General features: G+C 44.5%; 2 protein-coding genes across 2 annotated transcripts in view; both read left to right on the forward strand.

Moving 5' to 3' along the window:
* Positions 1-2,425: 2,425 nt before the first annotated feature.
* Positions 2,426-11,714, forward strand: OAS1 (2'-5'-oligoadenylate synthetase 1, 40/46kDa). Its single transcript, XM_006870509.1, has 5 exons — positions 2,426-2,605; positions 4,193-4,478; positions 5,285-5,460; positions 8,164-8,396; positions 11,420-11,714. The coding sequence occupies exons 1-5, from the start codon at positions 2,426-2,428 to the stop codon at positions 11,712-11,714; spliced, it is 1,170 nt and encodes a 389-aa protein (XP_006870571.1).
* A 591-nt stretch (positions 11,715-12,305) lies between these two features.
* The window catches only part of OAS3 (2'-5'-oligoadenylate synthetase 3, 100kDa), a 35,337-nt gene continuing 32,124 nt past the window's right edge, over positions 12,306-15,518 (forward strand). Inside the window, exon 1 of the mRNA XM_006870510.1 lies at positions 12,306-12,368. Within this exon, the coding sequence (XP_006870572.1) occupies positions 12,306-12,368 (63 nt within the window). The remainder of the gene's footprint in view (positions 12,369-15,518) is intronic.

Below are 15,518 nucleotides of genomic sequence, written 5' to 3' on the forward strand. Positions count from 1 at the left end.
TTGCTCCCCCAGGAAATATCAAGGCAAGTGGTCGGGTCCCCTCAGAGCAAACCCCCTTCCAAGACTAAGATTCAATGGGAATACACGCTCTGATTGGTGACCACGCTCATCACTGAAAAGGGGAAGTGCGGGAAAAACAGCAATGAAGATGTGAGCTAAGCCCTACAACTTTCAATAGACTCCTATGAATCCTAGTGAAGACCTGGTTGGCCAGCAGTGTGGCAAGACCTGGGGACTCTTGGGCCCAGAGTCAGTGACATAGCCACAGAGGACTAGAGTGGAGAGTGAAGCATCCAGCTGATAAGAAGAGAGGGCATATGCACAAGAACACCCACACTTGCAGATAATACCCACTTGACCTGGCTTCAATGACTGCATGATCAGAGCTCAACTAGAAGACGAAAGAAGAGGAAAAAAAAAAAGTATTCTCATACAATTTGATGAACTTGACCTACATCTATGGATGCAGTAGCTCAAAAGAGGGAACAAGTCTTTATAGCCAGGATCATTCCCACCCCCTCCATACACAGAGTAGACAGGGATGGGCAACTTGGACATTGGCTACCCAAAGTGGGAGGGCTACAAATGTAAGAAATGACTGGCTTACAAGCTTTCAAGAGGGAACCTAGCTTTCAAGAGGGCGTGGAGGAAGGTAGAATCTCCACTGAATAGTATCCAATCTGTCCAGGTAAGGCTAATGAAAGGAAATACAGATAGGTCTCTTGTGATACAATAGTGAATAATTGTTATCAGGACTGATTGTGAGGGTTGGAAATGTAAAGGTAGACATTTTGTAGCAAGCAGGGGAGTGATTTACTTTGCAGTCTAGGAACTGAGGTCCCTGGGACCATTAAGGAGAAGAGTGGAGAGCAGGACCCTACCCAGAGATACCCTTTGGTTGGTTGATGATGCATGATGCATGGAGGGGACTGTAACCATGGCAATGAAATGATATAGGATAGAATGAATGTAAAACTAAGGTTCTCCCATGTAAACTATCATATAATTCACAATAAAACAAAAAAAAAGAATGCATTTCAACACTTAAAATTGCCATAAAGATGCTTTGGGAACTTTGATAAACACACAATTGGCAAGAGAAAAAGCAATTATTGTATAGATAGAAGTTCACTCCTTTCACAGTTACATCTTGCCTTGTTTTAGGGAAGGAAGGAAACCCCCAAACTAAACTCACTACTATAGAAATCCTCTACTAGGTTTCTCAGACTATAAATCTTTATGGGAACAAAAAACCATACCAACTAATTAGGAGGAAGGCTGGGTAAGATAGCTCACATTTATTTATGTTGTTATTTTTCCTCTGTTTGTGGAGCCATGTTGTGGTGCCGTAGGATAAACATTGAACTGCTAACCACAAGGTTGGTTAACAATAATCCTCTCTTGGGGAAAAAATGGCTTATGAAACTATATTCATGGAAATATATCTTGATATTAAAAATATAGAATAATGCAATATAAAAAAAAGAGAAAACTCTATGTGTGTGCATAGAAAAGCATATGAAAAGATGTATTCAAGGTATCTGTAGCCGTCGATGGAAACCTGGTGTGGTGATGCAGGTTAATGTGCTGGACCACAACATTGGTTTGAACCACAAGGTTGGCAGTTCAAGCTTACCAGCCACTCCACAGAAATCCTATATAGGGTCGCTATGAGTTGGAACCAACCTGAAGGCACTCAACAACAACAACAGCATAGTGGTAGATGAAGTCCTGGTGTGGCGGTATAGGATAAGCACTGAACTGCTAATTGCAAGGTCGACAGTTCAAACCCACCAGCCAGCCACTCCTTAGAAACCTTATACAGGGTCGCTATGAGTCAGAACTGACTCAACGGCATTTAATTGACTGAACAACAACAGGGTGGTAGACTTTGAGTTTGGGATTATGGAAGACCTTTATATGTATATTTATATTGCTGTAAAAGCCAAATGAAAATCTACAGCAATTTTGTCAACAACAACAAAAAGATAAAGATGGAAAACAAAAATCTAGTTTACATTATAATTTTTCACAGCTGAATTAACACTCTAGCTGCCTCATAGAGACCCTGTATAGGACTCCTGAGGTTATAAGTCTTTATAGGAACAGAAAGCCTCATATTTCAGGAGCAGCTCAATGTGTAGCCCATTATGCTAGCAGGACTTCCTAGTGTTCTAGGCTGTTGGCTAAAGGTTGAAGAGCAAGTTTCACCCTGTAGGGGAACCGAGTAAGGAAGGCAGATGTAATTCTGTTCTGAGGCCAGCAGAGGCTCTTCAAAGTGTTTGGTTTGCCTACAGAATATGGGAAGGAAAAGAGCAGAGAAAACGAAACTTACACAAAAGGAAACTAGAGAGCAAGGTTCCTCCTACAGAGATAAGCAAAGGAATTCCAGGAACCAACATTCTCCTGCTGCTGTCCAAACATCATGGGGACACTGAGATATACCCAGGCCAGTAATCTGGACAAGTTCATTGAAAACAATCTCCTGCCGGACACTACTTTCCGCAAGCTGGTCAAAGAAGCCATTGATGTTATCTGCACATTCCTGAAGGAGCGGTGCTTCCGCCAGAGCTGCCTCCCTGTGCGGGTGTTGAAGGTTGTGAAGGTAAGCCTTGCCTGAATGGGGAAAGGATGGGTGAAAGGGCAAGAGTTTCCCTGGAGAGGGCAAAAATAAAACACATGGGATATAAGTGTTAGAAGGAAGAACTATACCAAAGACAAAACCATAGCTGGTTAGAGGGTCTGAGATGTGAGTCTATACCTTATTTTTAATGAATGCCCCTGGGTGAAGGTTATGAACCACTCTCCTAGGCTATATGTATTTTTTGTTGTTGTTAAGTGTCATTAAGTCAGTTCCTACCCATAGCAACCCTGTCTAAGATTTCCAAGGGGTGGCTTATGGGTTTGAACCACGGACCTTGCAGTTCAAACTGACCTTGCAGTCCAGAGCATTATCCTACAGCACAGCACCAGGACTCCATATCCATTTTAGAGATAGGGAAAACTGAGGTCCAACTCCGAAAAAAATTTATCGGTGGCCATGGAGTCCTTGGGTGGGGCCAACAGCTAAGCTCTATACCTAGAGGTTGGTGGTTCAAACCCACCCAGAGTTTCCTCAGAAGATCGACCTGGAAATCTGCTTCCTAAAGGTCAGTCTTGAAAACCCTACATAGTAGTTCTCTGAATGCATGGGGTCGCCAGGAGTCAGAATAGACTTGATGGTAACTAACACCAACAGCAGCAATCAGGGGTCAGACTGGGACGTGCCATTTCTGCAGTGGCAAGAGTGGGTTGAGTATAAGTTATAAGGGCAGAGAGCACCCACTGGCTAGAAGATTTGGGGAAATCACTTAGCCTGCTGTGCCACCACTTCCTTCTCTATAAGTGGGGATAGTAATTCCTCATACTTCCTTGGGCTATGTGGATGAAGTAAAATAATGTATATAAACACCTGGCACGTACCTGTCTAGGGAATATGAAAAGACTTCCAAAAGTTCATGGAAAAATGGAATGAAAAGCTAGTGGGATTTCCCTGCAAATTTTGGAAGCCTCCTGGTATGATGTTGTTGTTGTTGTTAAGTGCCGTCGAGTCGGTTCCGACCCATAGCGACCCTGTACAGGGTTTCCGAGGGTGTAAATCCTTACGGGAGTAGAAAGCCTCATCTTTCTCCCGCGGAACGGCTGGTAGTTTCGAACCGCTGACCTTAGGTCCGCAGCCCGATTCGTAACCACTACGCTACCAGAGCTCCTTTCCTGGTATGATATAAGATAGTAAATGTCATGGGACACACATAGCCTCTGGAACAAGGCAGCCAAATCGATCCCATCTCTGTGACCCACTAACTGTATGATATGACTGGACTGGTTATATCATCTTTCTGTGCATCTATTTCCCCATCTGTAAAATGGGAACTAACAATACCTAAATCAGAGTCATTGTTAGGTTTCTAGGAGCTGAGATTTATACTACCCATAGGTCACTACAACCAAACCCACTGTGATGGAGTCCATACCGACTGTATATAGAGGTTTCAAGGCTGTAAATCTTTACAGGAACAGAAAGCCTCACCTTTCTCCCTTAGAGCGGCTGGTGGGTTTGAACTGCGGTTAGCAGTGCAGTGTTTATCCTACAGCGCCACCAGGGCAGTAAAACCCTCAATCTTGTCAGTGACTGTTCTCATCATTTATTCAGGGAGGCTCTTCCGGGAAAGGCACCGCCCTCAGAGGCAGATCTGACGCCGACCTCGTCGTCTTCCTCAGCCATTTCACAAGTTTTCATGAGCAGCTAGAACGCCGGGGAATGTTCATTGAGGAAATCAGGAAACAGTTGGAAGCATGTCAGAGAGAGAAAGTATTTAAAGTGAAATTTGAAGTCCACAGTCGATGGCAAAACCCTCGTGTGCTCAGTTTCAGTCTGAGTTCCCAATACCTTAACCAGTGGGTGGATTTTGATGTGCTGCCTGCCTTCGATGCCCTGGGTGAGTGCTTCCCTTGACCCAGAATGAGGCTTTTTTTTTCTCTCTCTCTGTTTATTTCTGACCATAGACCTTACACATTATGAACACATTTTTACAACAGGGCATCCCTTCAAAGTAGAGAGTCATGTTACCATTTCTCTTGAAGCAAAAATGAAAAAGGTCGTAATCAGTTGTGGGAGGCACATTACACAACAAATTAACACAATTTGGTTAAGTGCTGAGCTGCTGATCAAAAGGTTGGCAGTTCAAATCTTCCAAGAGGACCCTTGGAAGAAAGGCCTAGTGATCTACTTCTGAAATAGATTACAGTCACCAGGAGTCTGAACTGACTTGACAGCAGCTAGTTTGTTCTATAAAACAAAAACATGTTTTATATAACATCTGCAACTATTTCTAGTCCTACATATGGCCAGGCACATGGATTTTATCTTCCTAAAAATGAGAACTGGATAGAAGTTGGTAGCAGGAGCCAGACCACATTGGGTGTTGTAGCCCACTGGTGATTTAGGATTTTATTCTTGATGTTGATATGAAACAAAGAGTGGAGGGATCGATTTGAATAGACCGTTCTGGGTGCTGGGTGGTGCATGTGCTGTGGGGAACCAATGAGGAGGTCATGGTGGCTTGGGTGGGGCAGTGGTACTGGAAATGGGAGGGAGGTCAGGAGATAGAGTCTCAGATGTTTCATCTCTGGGCCTGTTACTCCTTTCACTGTACCCATAGTAGGTGAGGTTTTCTTCCCAAGCAGACAGAAAGAATCTCAGAGAAGAATTGATATCTTAAGGTGATGGATTCATCCCTAACAGGCCAGGTGACTAGAGGCTACAGACCTGACCCCCAAATCTACGTCCAGCTCATCAGCGAGTCCTTCCAGGGAGGTGAGTTCTCTACCTGCTTCACGGAGCTGCAAAGAGACTTCCTGAAGCAGCGTCCCCCCAAGCTGAAGAGCCTCATCCGCCTGGTTAAGCACTGGTACCAACTGGTAAGACCTTCCTGTCAGACCAGACCTGGAGCAAGAAATGAAGCGAATGTGGGTGGAGAAGGTGCTGTGAAGTGGGTTTTGATTCATAGGGACCCTGTATAGGGTTTCCTAGGAGCGGCTGGTGGGTTTGAGGAGAGGAGATGTGAAGGAAGAGGGAAAAGGAACTGTGAGAGAAGCGGAAGAGCAGAGAAGAGGTGGGGGAGCAAGAAGAGAAAGAGGATTTAGGATGAGGCCTGGGAGCTCAGGGGCCCTCCCCATCTCAGAAGACATCAACCCCATCATTCTAGACTCCTGTCAAAGTCCTTGGGCCTTTCTTGACTCCTCACATTTTCATACCTCACCCCCATCTGTCCTGTATTAAAATATATCCATAGTTAATCAATTGTCACTGCTCTCTCACTCTGAGCCTGGTCCATGTTATTGCGTGAGGTTCTCAGGTCTGCCCTTTCCCTCTCTGTCTTAATTCTCTAGCGCTGCAATAACAGAAATGGCTTTAACAAACTTCTCTATTTTCTCACATTTGGGGAGGCTAGAAGTCTGAATCCAGAGCCCCAGCTGTGGAAAATGTCCTTGACTCCTTTCAGCATCTGCAGGCTCAGCATTCCTTGGAGAACTTCATGCTTCTTGGCATCAATCTTTCCCTGGATCTAGGAGCTTCCCAGTGCAGGGCCCCAGGTGCAAAGGGCACACTCTACTCCCAGCTACTCTTCTTTCTTTGTGGTAGTTAGGTCCCCTTTCTCTGTTCACATCTCTCTCCTTTTATGTCTTCTGAAATAAAAGGTGTTGCATGCCACACCCTTGGGGAACTCCCTTACAAGGATTAGGCTATTATAGGATTACGGGTGATGTTTCTTGTTGTTGTTAAATCTCTTTGATTCTGTTCTGATTCATAGCGACCTTGTATAGGTTTCTAAGGAGTGGCTGGTGAGTTTGAACCACTGACTTTTCAGTTAGTGTTCCACACCAGAACTTCCGCCCTTAATTCTCTTATTGGTTTATCACATCCTGGGGAATCTTCACTTAACTGCTAAACCACTGAGAATCATAACCCCGTCAAGCTAACACATATTTTGGGGGGACACAATTCATCCCATGGCACTCTGTGAGCCTTTTCTCTTTCCCCTTGCTCCCTGCACACCAGCTGGGCTGACCTCTTTATCCCTCCTCCTAGGCAGATCTGCTTTAGCCTCAAGGCCTTTGCATCTCACAGGAAACCTTTGCCCCAGTGGTCACCTGGTTCCTCTCTCTAGTTTCTTTTAAATCCCAGCTCAAATATCACCACCTCTGAGAAATCTTCCCTGACTCCCTTTGCCTTGGAGTTGATGCCAACTCATAGCAACCCCATAGAACAGAGTAGAATTGTCCCATAGGATTGTCAAAGTTTGTAGGACTCCTGGTGTGGCACTGTAGGATCAGCACTGGACTGTGAACCATAGATGACAGTTCAAACCCCCCAGCTACTCCTTGGAAACCGTATACAGGGTCGCGATGAGTCAGAGTGACTCATCAGCACTTAGCAGCAACAACTATCTTTACAGAAGCAAGCAGACTGCCACCTCTTTCTTCTGCAGAGCCTCTGGTGGGGTCAAACCTACTGACTTTTTGTTCTCATCTGAGCGCTCTACCTCTGAGCCACCAGGTCTAAAATTGCCTACCCACTTATCATTCTCCATCTCCTTTATACAACTTTATTTTTCTTCAGAGCTTTTATCAAAAACAGAGCTGGCTTATTTATTTATTGTCTTCCCAACAAAAAATAAGTACATGAAGGGAGGGAAATTTATTCACTGCTGTGTCCCAAGGACCTTGAATAGTGCCTGGCACTTACTAGGTGCTCAATTAGTAACTGTAGAATGAATGAATGTTACAACTACACACAGAGACCACCATGCTCTTCAGAAGGTGATGGATCCGGCAGAACAAGGACTGGGTTTCAATTCCCCTTGTCTCACTTCTTGACTGTCTGACCTTGAGTAAGAACTTGACCTTACTGTACTATTTTCTCATTGGCAAAGGGAGTAGCATGGTTAACATGGTTATCATATCTGAAAAGCATTGATGAAATAACTGTTGTTGTTAAGTACTGTCGAGTCATTTCTGACTCATAGTTTCCAAGGAGCAACTGGAGAGTTTGAACCACCGTGTGGCCCAGTGCTTGTCCACCAGCGCCAGACCAGTACTCCTGAGAGGTCTTGAACAGTGTATCTTTCAGCAGAAGGGATTCTGTTTGCTTCTGGGAGTCTCATGGGGCCACTACCAGTCCTTCATTTCAGTTCATTGTCATTTTTGTATTCGCCCTAAGAGCTGGCTCCTGTTGGTAGCACTCACTTGGAAGACAAGGACAGGGCAATTTCAGAATCAGACAACAGCAGAGCCAGGATGCAAACTTCACTTAACTCAGAATCCAGAGCTCAAGCCCATAACCAAGGGTTATAAAATTATTCTGTAGCATACAAGATAGTCCACACGATCTGTGTCACAACAATTCAACCCCACCTTATAGCACAAAAACCACATAAATGAGTGGGCCTGACTTTGTTTCAATAACACTTTCTTTTCAAAGTCTATGGTTGACTGGATTTGCTAACCCCTGTCCATAACCATAATATAGCATGGTATGCAAGTCCCATGCATCCAGTCCTGTATTTGATACGGATGTGGGTGGGACAAGCGTATTTCCTCAGTTGTTTTTCCCCTTGGCAGTGTAAAGAAAAGCTGGGGAAGCCATTGCCGCCACAATATGCCCTGGAACTCCTGACAGTCTACGCGTGGGAGAATGGGAGCAACGAAACATACTTCAACACAGCACAGGGCTTCCGGACAGTCCTGGAGTTAGTCGTAGATTACAAACAGCTTTGCATCTACTGGACACAGTATTACAACTTTGAAAACTCCACTGTTTGCAAATATTTGATCAACAAACTCCAGGAGCCCAGGTATCTTCTCACCAACATGGCTTCTTGTTGTTAACTCCTAGAGACTCCTTCTAACCGAGTAGAAAGCCAAGTCTTTCTCCTTCTTCTTCTCCTGTGGAATCACTGGGTGGGTTGGCATCATCAACCTTTTGTTTAGCATCTGAGCACTTAACCATTGTGTCACTAGGACTTTTCTCATGTGGCTCAATTTCCCCACATAAAGGAACCCCTAGATACAACTATGTTGTTGCTGCTGCTGCTGCTGCTGCTGTTGTTAAGAGCCATCGAGTCAGTTCTGACTCAGCGACCCTGTATAGTGGAGTCCTTGTGTGGTGCTATGGCTTAATGCACTGGACTGCAAAGTCGGTTTGAACCGCAAGGTCATTAGTTCACGCTCAACAGCCATTTCTCAGAAACCCTATATAGGATCACTATGGGTTGGAACAGACTTGATGGCACTTAACAATAACAACAGCATCGTGTTTCTAGAGAGCAGTTTAGTGGGTTTGAACCACCAACCTTTTGGTTAGCAGTGCAGTGTTTATCCTACAACACCACACCAGTACTCTCCATACAGGACTTAGCATCAAAAGATACTCAATAAAGGTGGACTTCTCTTACCTCCTTCTTTTCCAAGGATGCAGCTATGGTACCTTGGAAATGAAAGAGGTGAGAGGCCCCCCGCCCCCACCCCCGCCGACTTTACTGAGCATCTTCTGATGTTAAACCCTGTGAGGGGCACTTCACACCTGCTACCTAACTTCCTCTACATGAGAACCTCCAATCTGATGAGGCAGACAATCTGCTACCACTTTACAAATGAGGAAACTGAGGTTCCAGAGAGGTAAGGCATATGCTCAAACCTTAACAGAAAAATAGGTGAAATAATGGCTGTCCTAATAACAGCAATAATAATCCTTTCTCTTGGATATCGCAAGCTCCCTTGTAAGTGGATATGTTCTAACATTCTAGTCAAAATGATAACTGACAATGATTGACCACTTACTGGTTTTTTTTTTAAGGTTTTTATTGTGGATTGAGTGAAAGTTTACAGGGCATATCATCATTTTTACATTCAACAAATCATATACCTTGTTTCATTATAATTACAATCACCTCCATGTACCATCAGTTAACAGTATTTCTCTCTATTCACTTTAGCTTTTTAAAAACAAAAAACAAAAACCCACTCAGGCATATATAATAATTTACATCTCCAAAGGGCACATTCTGCAAGTCTGCTCCTGGCCACCAGCTCTCAGTCCTTCTCTTCTTAGTCCATGAATCTAGAGTCCTCAGCCGCTCCATCTCTACATGCCCCCATCTCTGCCTCCATCTCTGGCGCTGCTGCTTCTCTGGATAAGGTCGAGAATTCTGCTTGTACGTTTCTCTCTTGATGGTCCTAGGGTCCTCTGTTTCTGGACTGTAAGATTAACCACTCCCCTAGCTCACTAGTTCTGGCTTCTATCTCTTCAATTCTCCTTTGCCCCTTCAGTGTATTGTCCATTTCTGATATTCTATTATTAATTGTTTGGACCTCTTTCTGTAGGTTTTTAATTGTATCCAATGCTGTATTTATCTTATTTGATTGTTCCTGTAGCACTTTCCTGACTTCTTCCTTATTTTTCTCAACTCCATTATATAGTGTTTTGAATCATTTTATAATCATTTTTCTAAATTCCTTCTCAGGCATTTCCAAAGCCTGCCCATCTTCCAGTATGGAGTGTAGGTCTACTTCCAGCTCATTTGCCTCAGTCACTTTATCTAGTTTCTGGACATGTGCAGATATGGCCATCTGCTTCTCATTTTTGGACATATTCAGGAGTTATCTGTGGCCTTAATACTTAGATGGGTGTGTATTTTGGTATTTTTTATGCTTTCTGATTGCCTCCAGGTAGATGTGATCAGGAAATGGGCTTCCCTTTTCACTCTTCTTCTTGAGAAATTTCAAGATGCCATTGTTGGTCATTGTGACATAACTTAGGATTTAATTTTTCACCTATCTCCTTTTTTGTCTGCTTATACCACTCTACAATCCCTGTTCAGGCCTTTTATCTAGTTATAAACAGTTCAGGGCTGACTGTGGCCATTTGGTTTTAAGTGGGAACTGTCTCTTTAAATTTCGAGGAGATCTGTGCACATGCGTAGTAGAACCCTCCAAGTGTGGGGCTGGTGTGTCCACTAGCTCAGGCATCCCTATAGTCACCAGAATGGAGGTGCACAGACAGCAAGGGACCAATGAACAGATACCAAAAGAGAAGAATGTCCACACCTTTATCTCCGCGGTTCTGTCAGGCATCTGTGGCTGCTCTGATCCTTCCCCTGCTTGGTCTCACCCAAGATGGCGGCTCTTGGAGCAGCTGAGCGTCTTGAATTAGAAAGCAATGGATTTCTTGCTTCTGCTACAAATTCCCCTAGCTGTAAGCCTTCCAATCTTCTAAATATTCTTTTATATGTGGTTCAGAGTTCTGGGACCATCCCCTGAGCCTGCTTGGACCCTATCCACCATCTTGTTTGTTCTCCCCCCACTTATTGTTTTTAAGTGCCCTCTAGTTGGCTCTGACTCATAGTGACCCTATATAGGGTTTCTGAGGCTGTAAATAGAAAATCTCATCTTTCTCCCACGGAGTGGCTGGTGGGCTTGCACTGTCAATTTTGTGGAAGCTTCCCTTTGATCACTTACTTTGTTTCTCTTAATATACTGAACTTTTACCAGGCCTTGTCTCTCTAGCATCATATCACTCCTTTTGAGGTAGTAGAAATACTCAGCTCTCCCCATTTCACAGATAAGGAAACTGAAGCTTGAGTCCAGGGCATCACCATTAATAAAGAGTGGGGATGCAATTCAAACCCAGGTTTATCAATTCCCAGATTTGAGCTCTTTCTCCTTATGCTTCCTGCCCAGCATCAGGCAGGGTACTTGGAACACACCTCAAAAAGCAGGGCCCTTCCTCGTGCCCCAGGCTCCAGCCTCTCCAGCAATATCTAGGCTCTGTGGATCTACCCCAGCTCCTCACTTGCCGTCTCTAATCCTTGCTCTTCAGGCCTGTGATTCTGGACCCAGCTGACCCTACCGGAAACGTGGCTGATGGAGACCCAGAGAGCTGGCTGCGGCTGGCCCGGGAGGCTTGTGATTGGCTGACCTACCCATGCTTTGAGAACAGCAATTGGTCTCCAGTGAAGTGCTGGAATGTGCCGGTAAGACCTCCTCCTTCCTGTTGTCCATTCCCCTCGACTTCCTGCACACAACTTGGGACCTGGAGCTGGAGACCATTCTCCCCTAAGCAGGTCCGGCTCTACATTTTACTGTCATTTTGGCCCCAATCAGAAGGTTCCTGAGCACATTCTTTAATTCATACAGCCTCAGTTGGCTCATCTCACTAAGAAGGATAAGAAATCGTGACAGTCACCACTTATCATCTGCTATGGGTTCAGGTTCTGCTAAGCCCTTTAGTAGACATCCTCTCATTAAATCCTCACAACAACCCTATGAAATATGTTTTCTATTACTTCACCCTATAGATGAGGAAATGAGGCTCAGAGAAGGGAAATCACTTGCTCAAGGGCACTTAGCTTGGTGGACGTCTTAAACCAGTGTTCACTCCACTCTACTAAAGGGTACCTTATCTAATCTCCATCTATAATCAGATAAATAGGACACCTACAGCAGTTGAGTCACTTGGGCCATGTTACAGCTGACAAGGAGCAGAAGGACCTGATCTTAGGATCCCAGGGCAGGGGTCTTTCTGTGGGACCATTCTGAGGCCGGAAATTCACAGTGTAGTAGGTGGGTTCCCCACAAATCAGCCTCTGAGATGGAGTATAGCATGCAGAATGTTTATCAGGGAGTGAACTTGGAACAGTGACCAGGCTGAGGGAGAAGTGATCAGTATCTGGCCTGCACCACAAAGAGCCCTTTAAAATGCTCCCATGGTACACTCAGACCATCAGTCCTTTACCCTCAACGTGGACCCTGTGGGCGTGTCCGAAAGAGTGTGGCTTCCAGCAAGGTGACTCTGCAGCTGACCAGTTGCCAACTCTGACTCATGGTAACCTCGTGCGTATCAGAGAAAGAACTGTGCCGCATTTTCAGTGGCTGCTTTTTGGGGTGTAGAATGCCAGGACTTAATTCCAAGGTAACTCTGAGTGGACTCATACCTTTCAGCTAGTAGCAGAGAATGCGAACCATTGTCACCATACAAGGACTCCCTCTTTGCAGCTAAAGCAACCCGGAAACAGTCCTACTTTCAAAGGAGATACAAAGCCAGAAGATACTTCTTGAAAGAAAGACCTACAGGAAAAATACAAAACAATAAGGGCAGTCCGACTGTTACCACAAGAACAAGCAAGTTGCTTGCCCAGGAGACATCAAGGCAAGTGGTCAGTTCCCCTCAGTGCAAATCCTCTTCCAAGACTAAGACGCAATGGGAATACATGATCTGATTAGCGACCACGCATGTCACCCATAAGGGAAAGTGAGGGAAAAACAGCAATGAAGCGGCGAGCTAAGCCCTACATCGTTCAGCAGACTCCTGGGAACCCAGGTGGAAACCTGGCCAGCCAGCAGTGTGGCAAGACCTGGAGACTCATGGGCTTAGAGTCAGTGACACAGCCACAGAACTAGAGTGGAGAGCGAAGCGTCCAGCTGATAAGAAGAGGGCGGACAGTCGCAAGAACACCCACACTTGCAGATGATACCCACCTGACCTGGCTTCAACGACTGGATGATCAGAGCTCAATCCAAAGAAGAAAGAAGAGGAAAAAAGTGTCATCTTATACAATTTGATAAACTTGACCTACACCTATAAATACAGTAGCTCAAAAGAGGAAACAAATCCTTGCAGCAAGAATTATTCCCACCCCCTCCACACAAAGAATAGACAGGGATGGGCAACTTGGACATTGGCTACCCAAAATGGGGGGAGGGATACAAAGGTAAGAAGTGACTGGCTTACAAGCTTTCAAGAGGGAACCTAGATCCAAACGGCGTGGAGGAAGGTAGAGTCTCCAGTGAATAGTGTCCAGCCTGTCCAGGAAGGGCTGATGAAATGAAAAGCAGATGGGTCTCTTGTGATGCAATAGTGAATAATTGTTATCAGGACTGATTGTGAGGGTTGGAAATGTAAAGGTGGACATTTTATAGCAAGGGGGGGAGTGATTAACTTTTCAGTCTAGCTGCAGAGGGCCCTGGGACCATCAATGGAGAAGAGCAGAGAGCGGGACCCTACCCAGAGAAGCAGTGAGGCCTGAGATGGAGGCAGAGACGATGACTTGAAGAGATGGAGTGGCTGGGGACTTGAGATCCAGAGAGGGAAAGGGGTTGTGTGTTGTGGCGGGGGGGGGATGGGGGAAGAGGGCAGGCTTGCAGGGTATACCCTTTGGTTGGGTGATGATACATGGGCAGGATGGTAACTATGGCAATGAAACGATGTATGATAGAATGAATGTAAAACTAATGTTCTCCCATGTAAACTATCACAATTCACAATAAAACATTTATTTAAAAAAAAAAAAAAAAGGAGATCCAGAAGGGACACCCTGGTATCCACCAAAAACCACCACTGAAATCCAGTGGCACGGTGGGATGCCCACCCCTAACATGATCGTGTGTTTAACTCTTTCAGCCTGAAACCAGTTCCTTACCCCTCTCCCTCAAGGTGCTTCAGCTGGATGGTTACATGCAGAGCACTCGTCCTTCTCAGAGAATCATCACACAGCAGGCTGTGACCACTCCGCAGACAGAAGAGAACTGGACATGCACCATTTTCTGAATACAGTGCAGATTTGGGAAAGAGCTCAGAGTCAGCCCCTCCAGGGCCAGCCCCATAATTCCTTTGGCCCAGAAAAGAGGGGACTGTCCCACACAGTAAACTGGTGTCGTACTTAGAACCAGAATCCAGATCCCCTGACCTCCACCTTTTCCACTCCTCTATGTTTTCTGCTTATCATAGAGCCTAGCCTCTCTCTGCTAATAGTGCCAACAGAAGAGATTTAGACAAGAGAGCATGATCCCAGACTACTTAACTTTCTTCTGTGTCCCTGGCTGCAGGATCATGGTCCAGGTTATTATCATAACAATAAAAAGAATAGCAAAGATTTATTGTTTATCCAACTGCAAGGCACTGAGTCAAGATATGTGTGTGTGTTCATTGATTCAACTAGAAATATTTATTGAGCACCTACTATGCAGACAATATCCCTGGCCTCAAGGAGCTGGCATTTGAAAAAGACATTTTAATGTTGGACAGTTAAGAATCCTTCCAATTTTCAAATTGCAAATAAGCCTGAGGGAAACACCCTTGGTTCATAAATCATTATTCACTACACTGGTTAATTCTAGAAGGAAAACTCTAGACTAGATCTGACTAATACAGTAGCCTCTAGCCACAATAAGCTTATTGAGCACTTGAAATGTGAATAGTCCAAATTGAGATGTGCTGTAAGTATAAAATACGCACTGGGTTTCAAAGACCTGGTACAAAAGGAGAATGTCAAATTCTTGATAATTGTTCTTTTAAATATATATATATACAGACGTGTGTGTGTTAAGTCAACTTTGCATTCCAGTGCATTAATCCCCAAAGCTACACCAGGACTCTCTATCTCTCTCTATATATAGTTATATAGATAGATAGATAGATAGATAGATAGATAGATAGATAGATAGATAGATAGATAGATACAAATTTTTTACTCCATATATATAGTACATGTTAAAATCACAATTTTTTTTTAATTCTATTGAGTTAAAATTAATTTTACCTGTTTCTTTTTTACTTTTTTAAGAGTCTGGTGGCATACTGGGTTACCCATTGGGCTGCTAACCATGAGCTCAGCAGTTCGAATCTGCCAGTAGCTCTTTGGGAGGAAGATGAGGCTTTCTGCTCCTACAAAGATTTACAACCTCAGAAACTCTATACAGGGTCGCTATGAATCACAATCGATTCCATGACCCACAACAACACTTATTGTTGTTAGGTGCCATCGAGTAGGTATCGATTCATAATGACCCTGTGCACAATAGAATGAAATACTGCCCAGTCCTGGGCCAACCTAACAACTGTTGCTGTTTGAGCCCATTGATGCTGCCATATTGCCACTCCATCTCGCTGGGGGTCTTCCTCTTTTTCTCTGACCCTCCAC

Source organism: Chrysochloris asiatica, unplaced genomic scaffold (genome assembly GCF_000296735.1).
Source record: "Chrysochloris asiatica unplaced genomic scaffold, ChrAsi1.0 scaffold00142, whole genome shotgun sequence".
NCBI lineage: Eukaryota > Metazoa > Chordata > Mammalia > Afrosoricida > Chrysochloridae > Chrysochloris > Chrysochloris asiatica.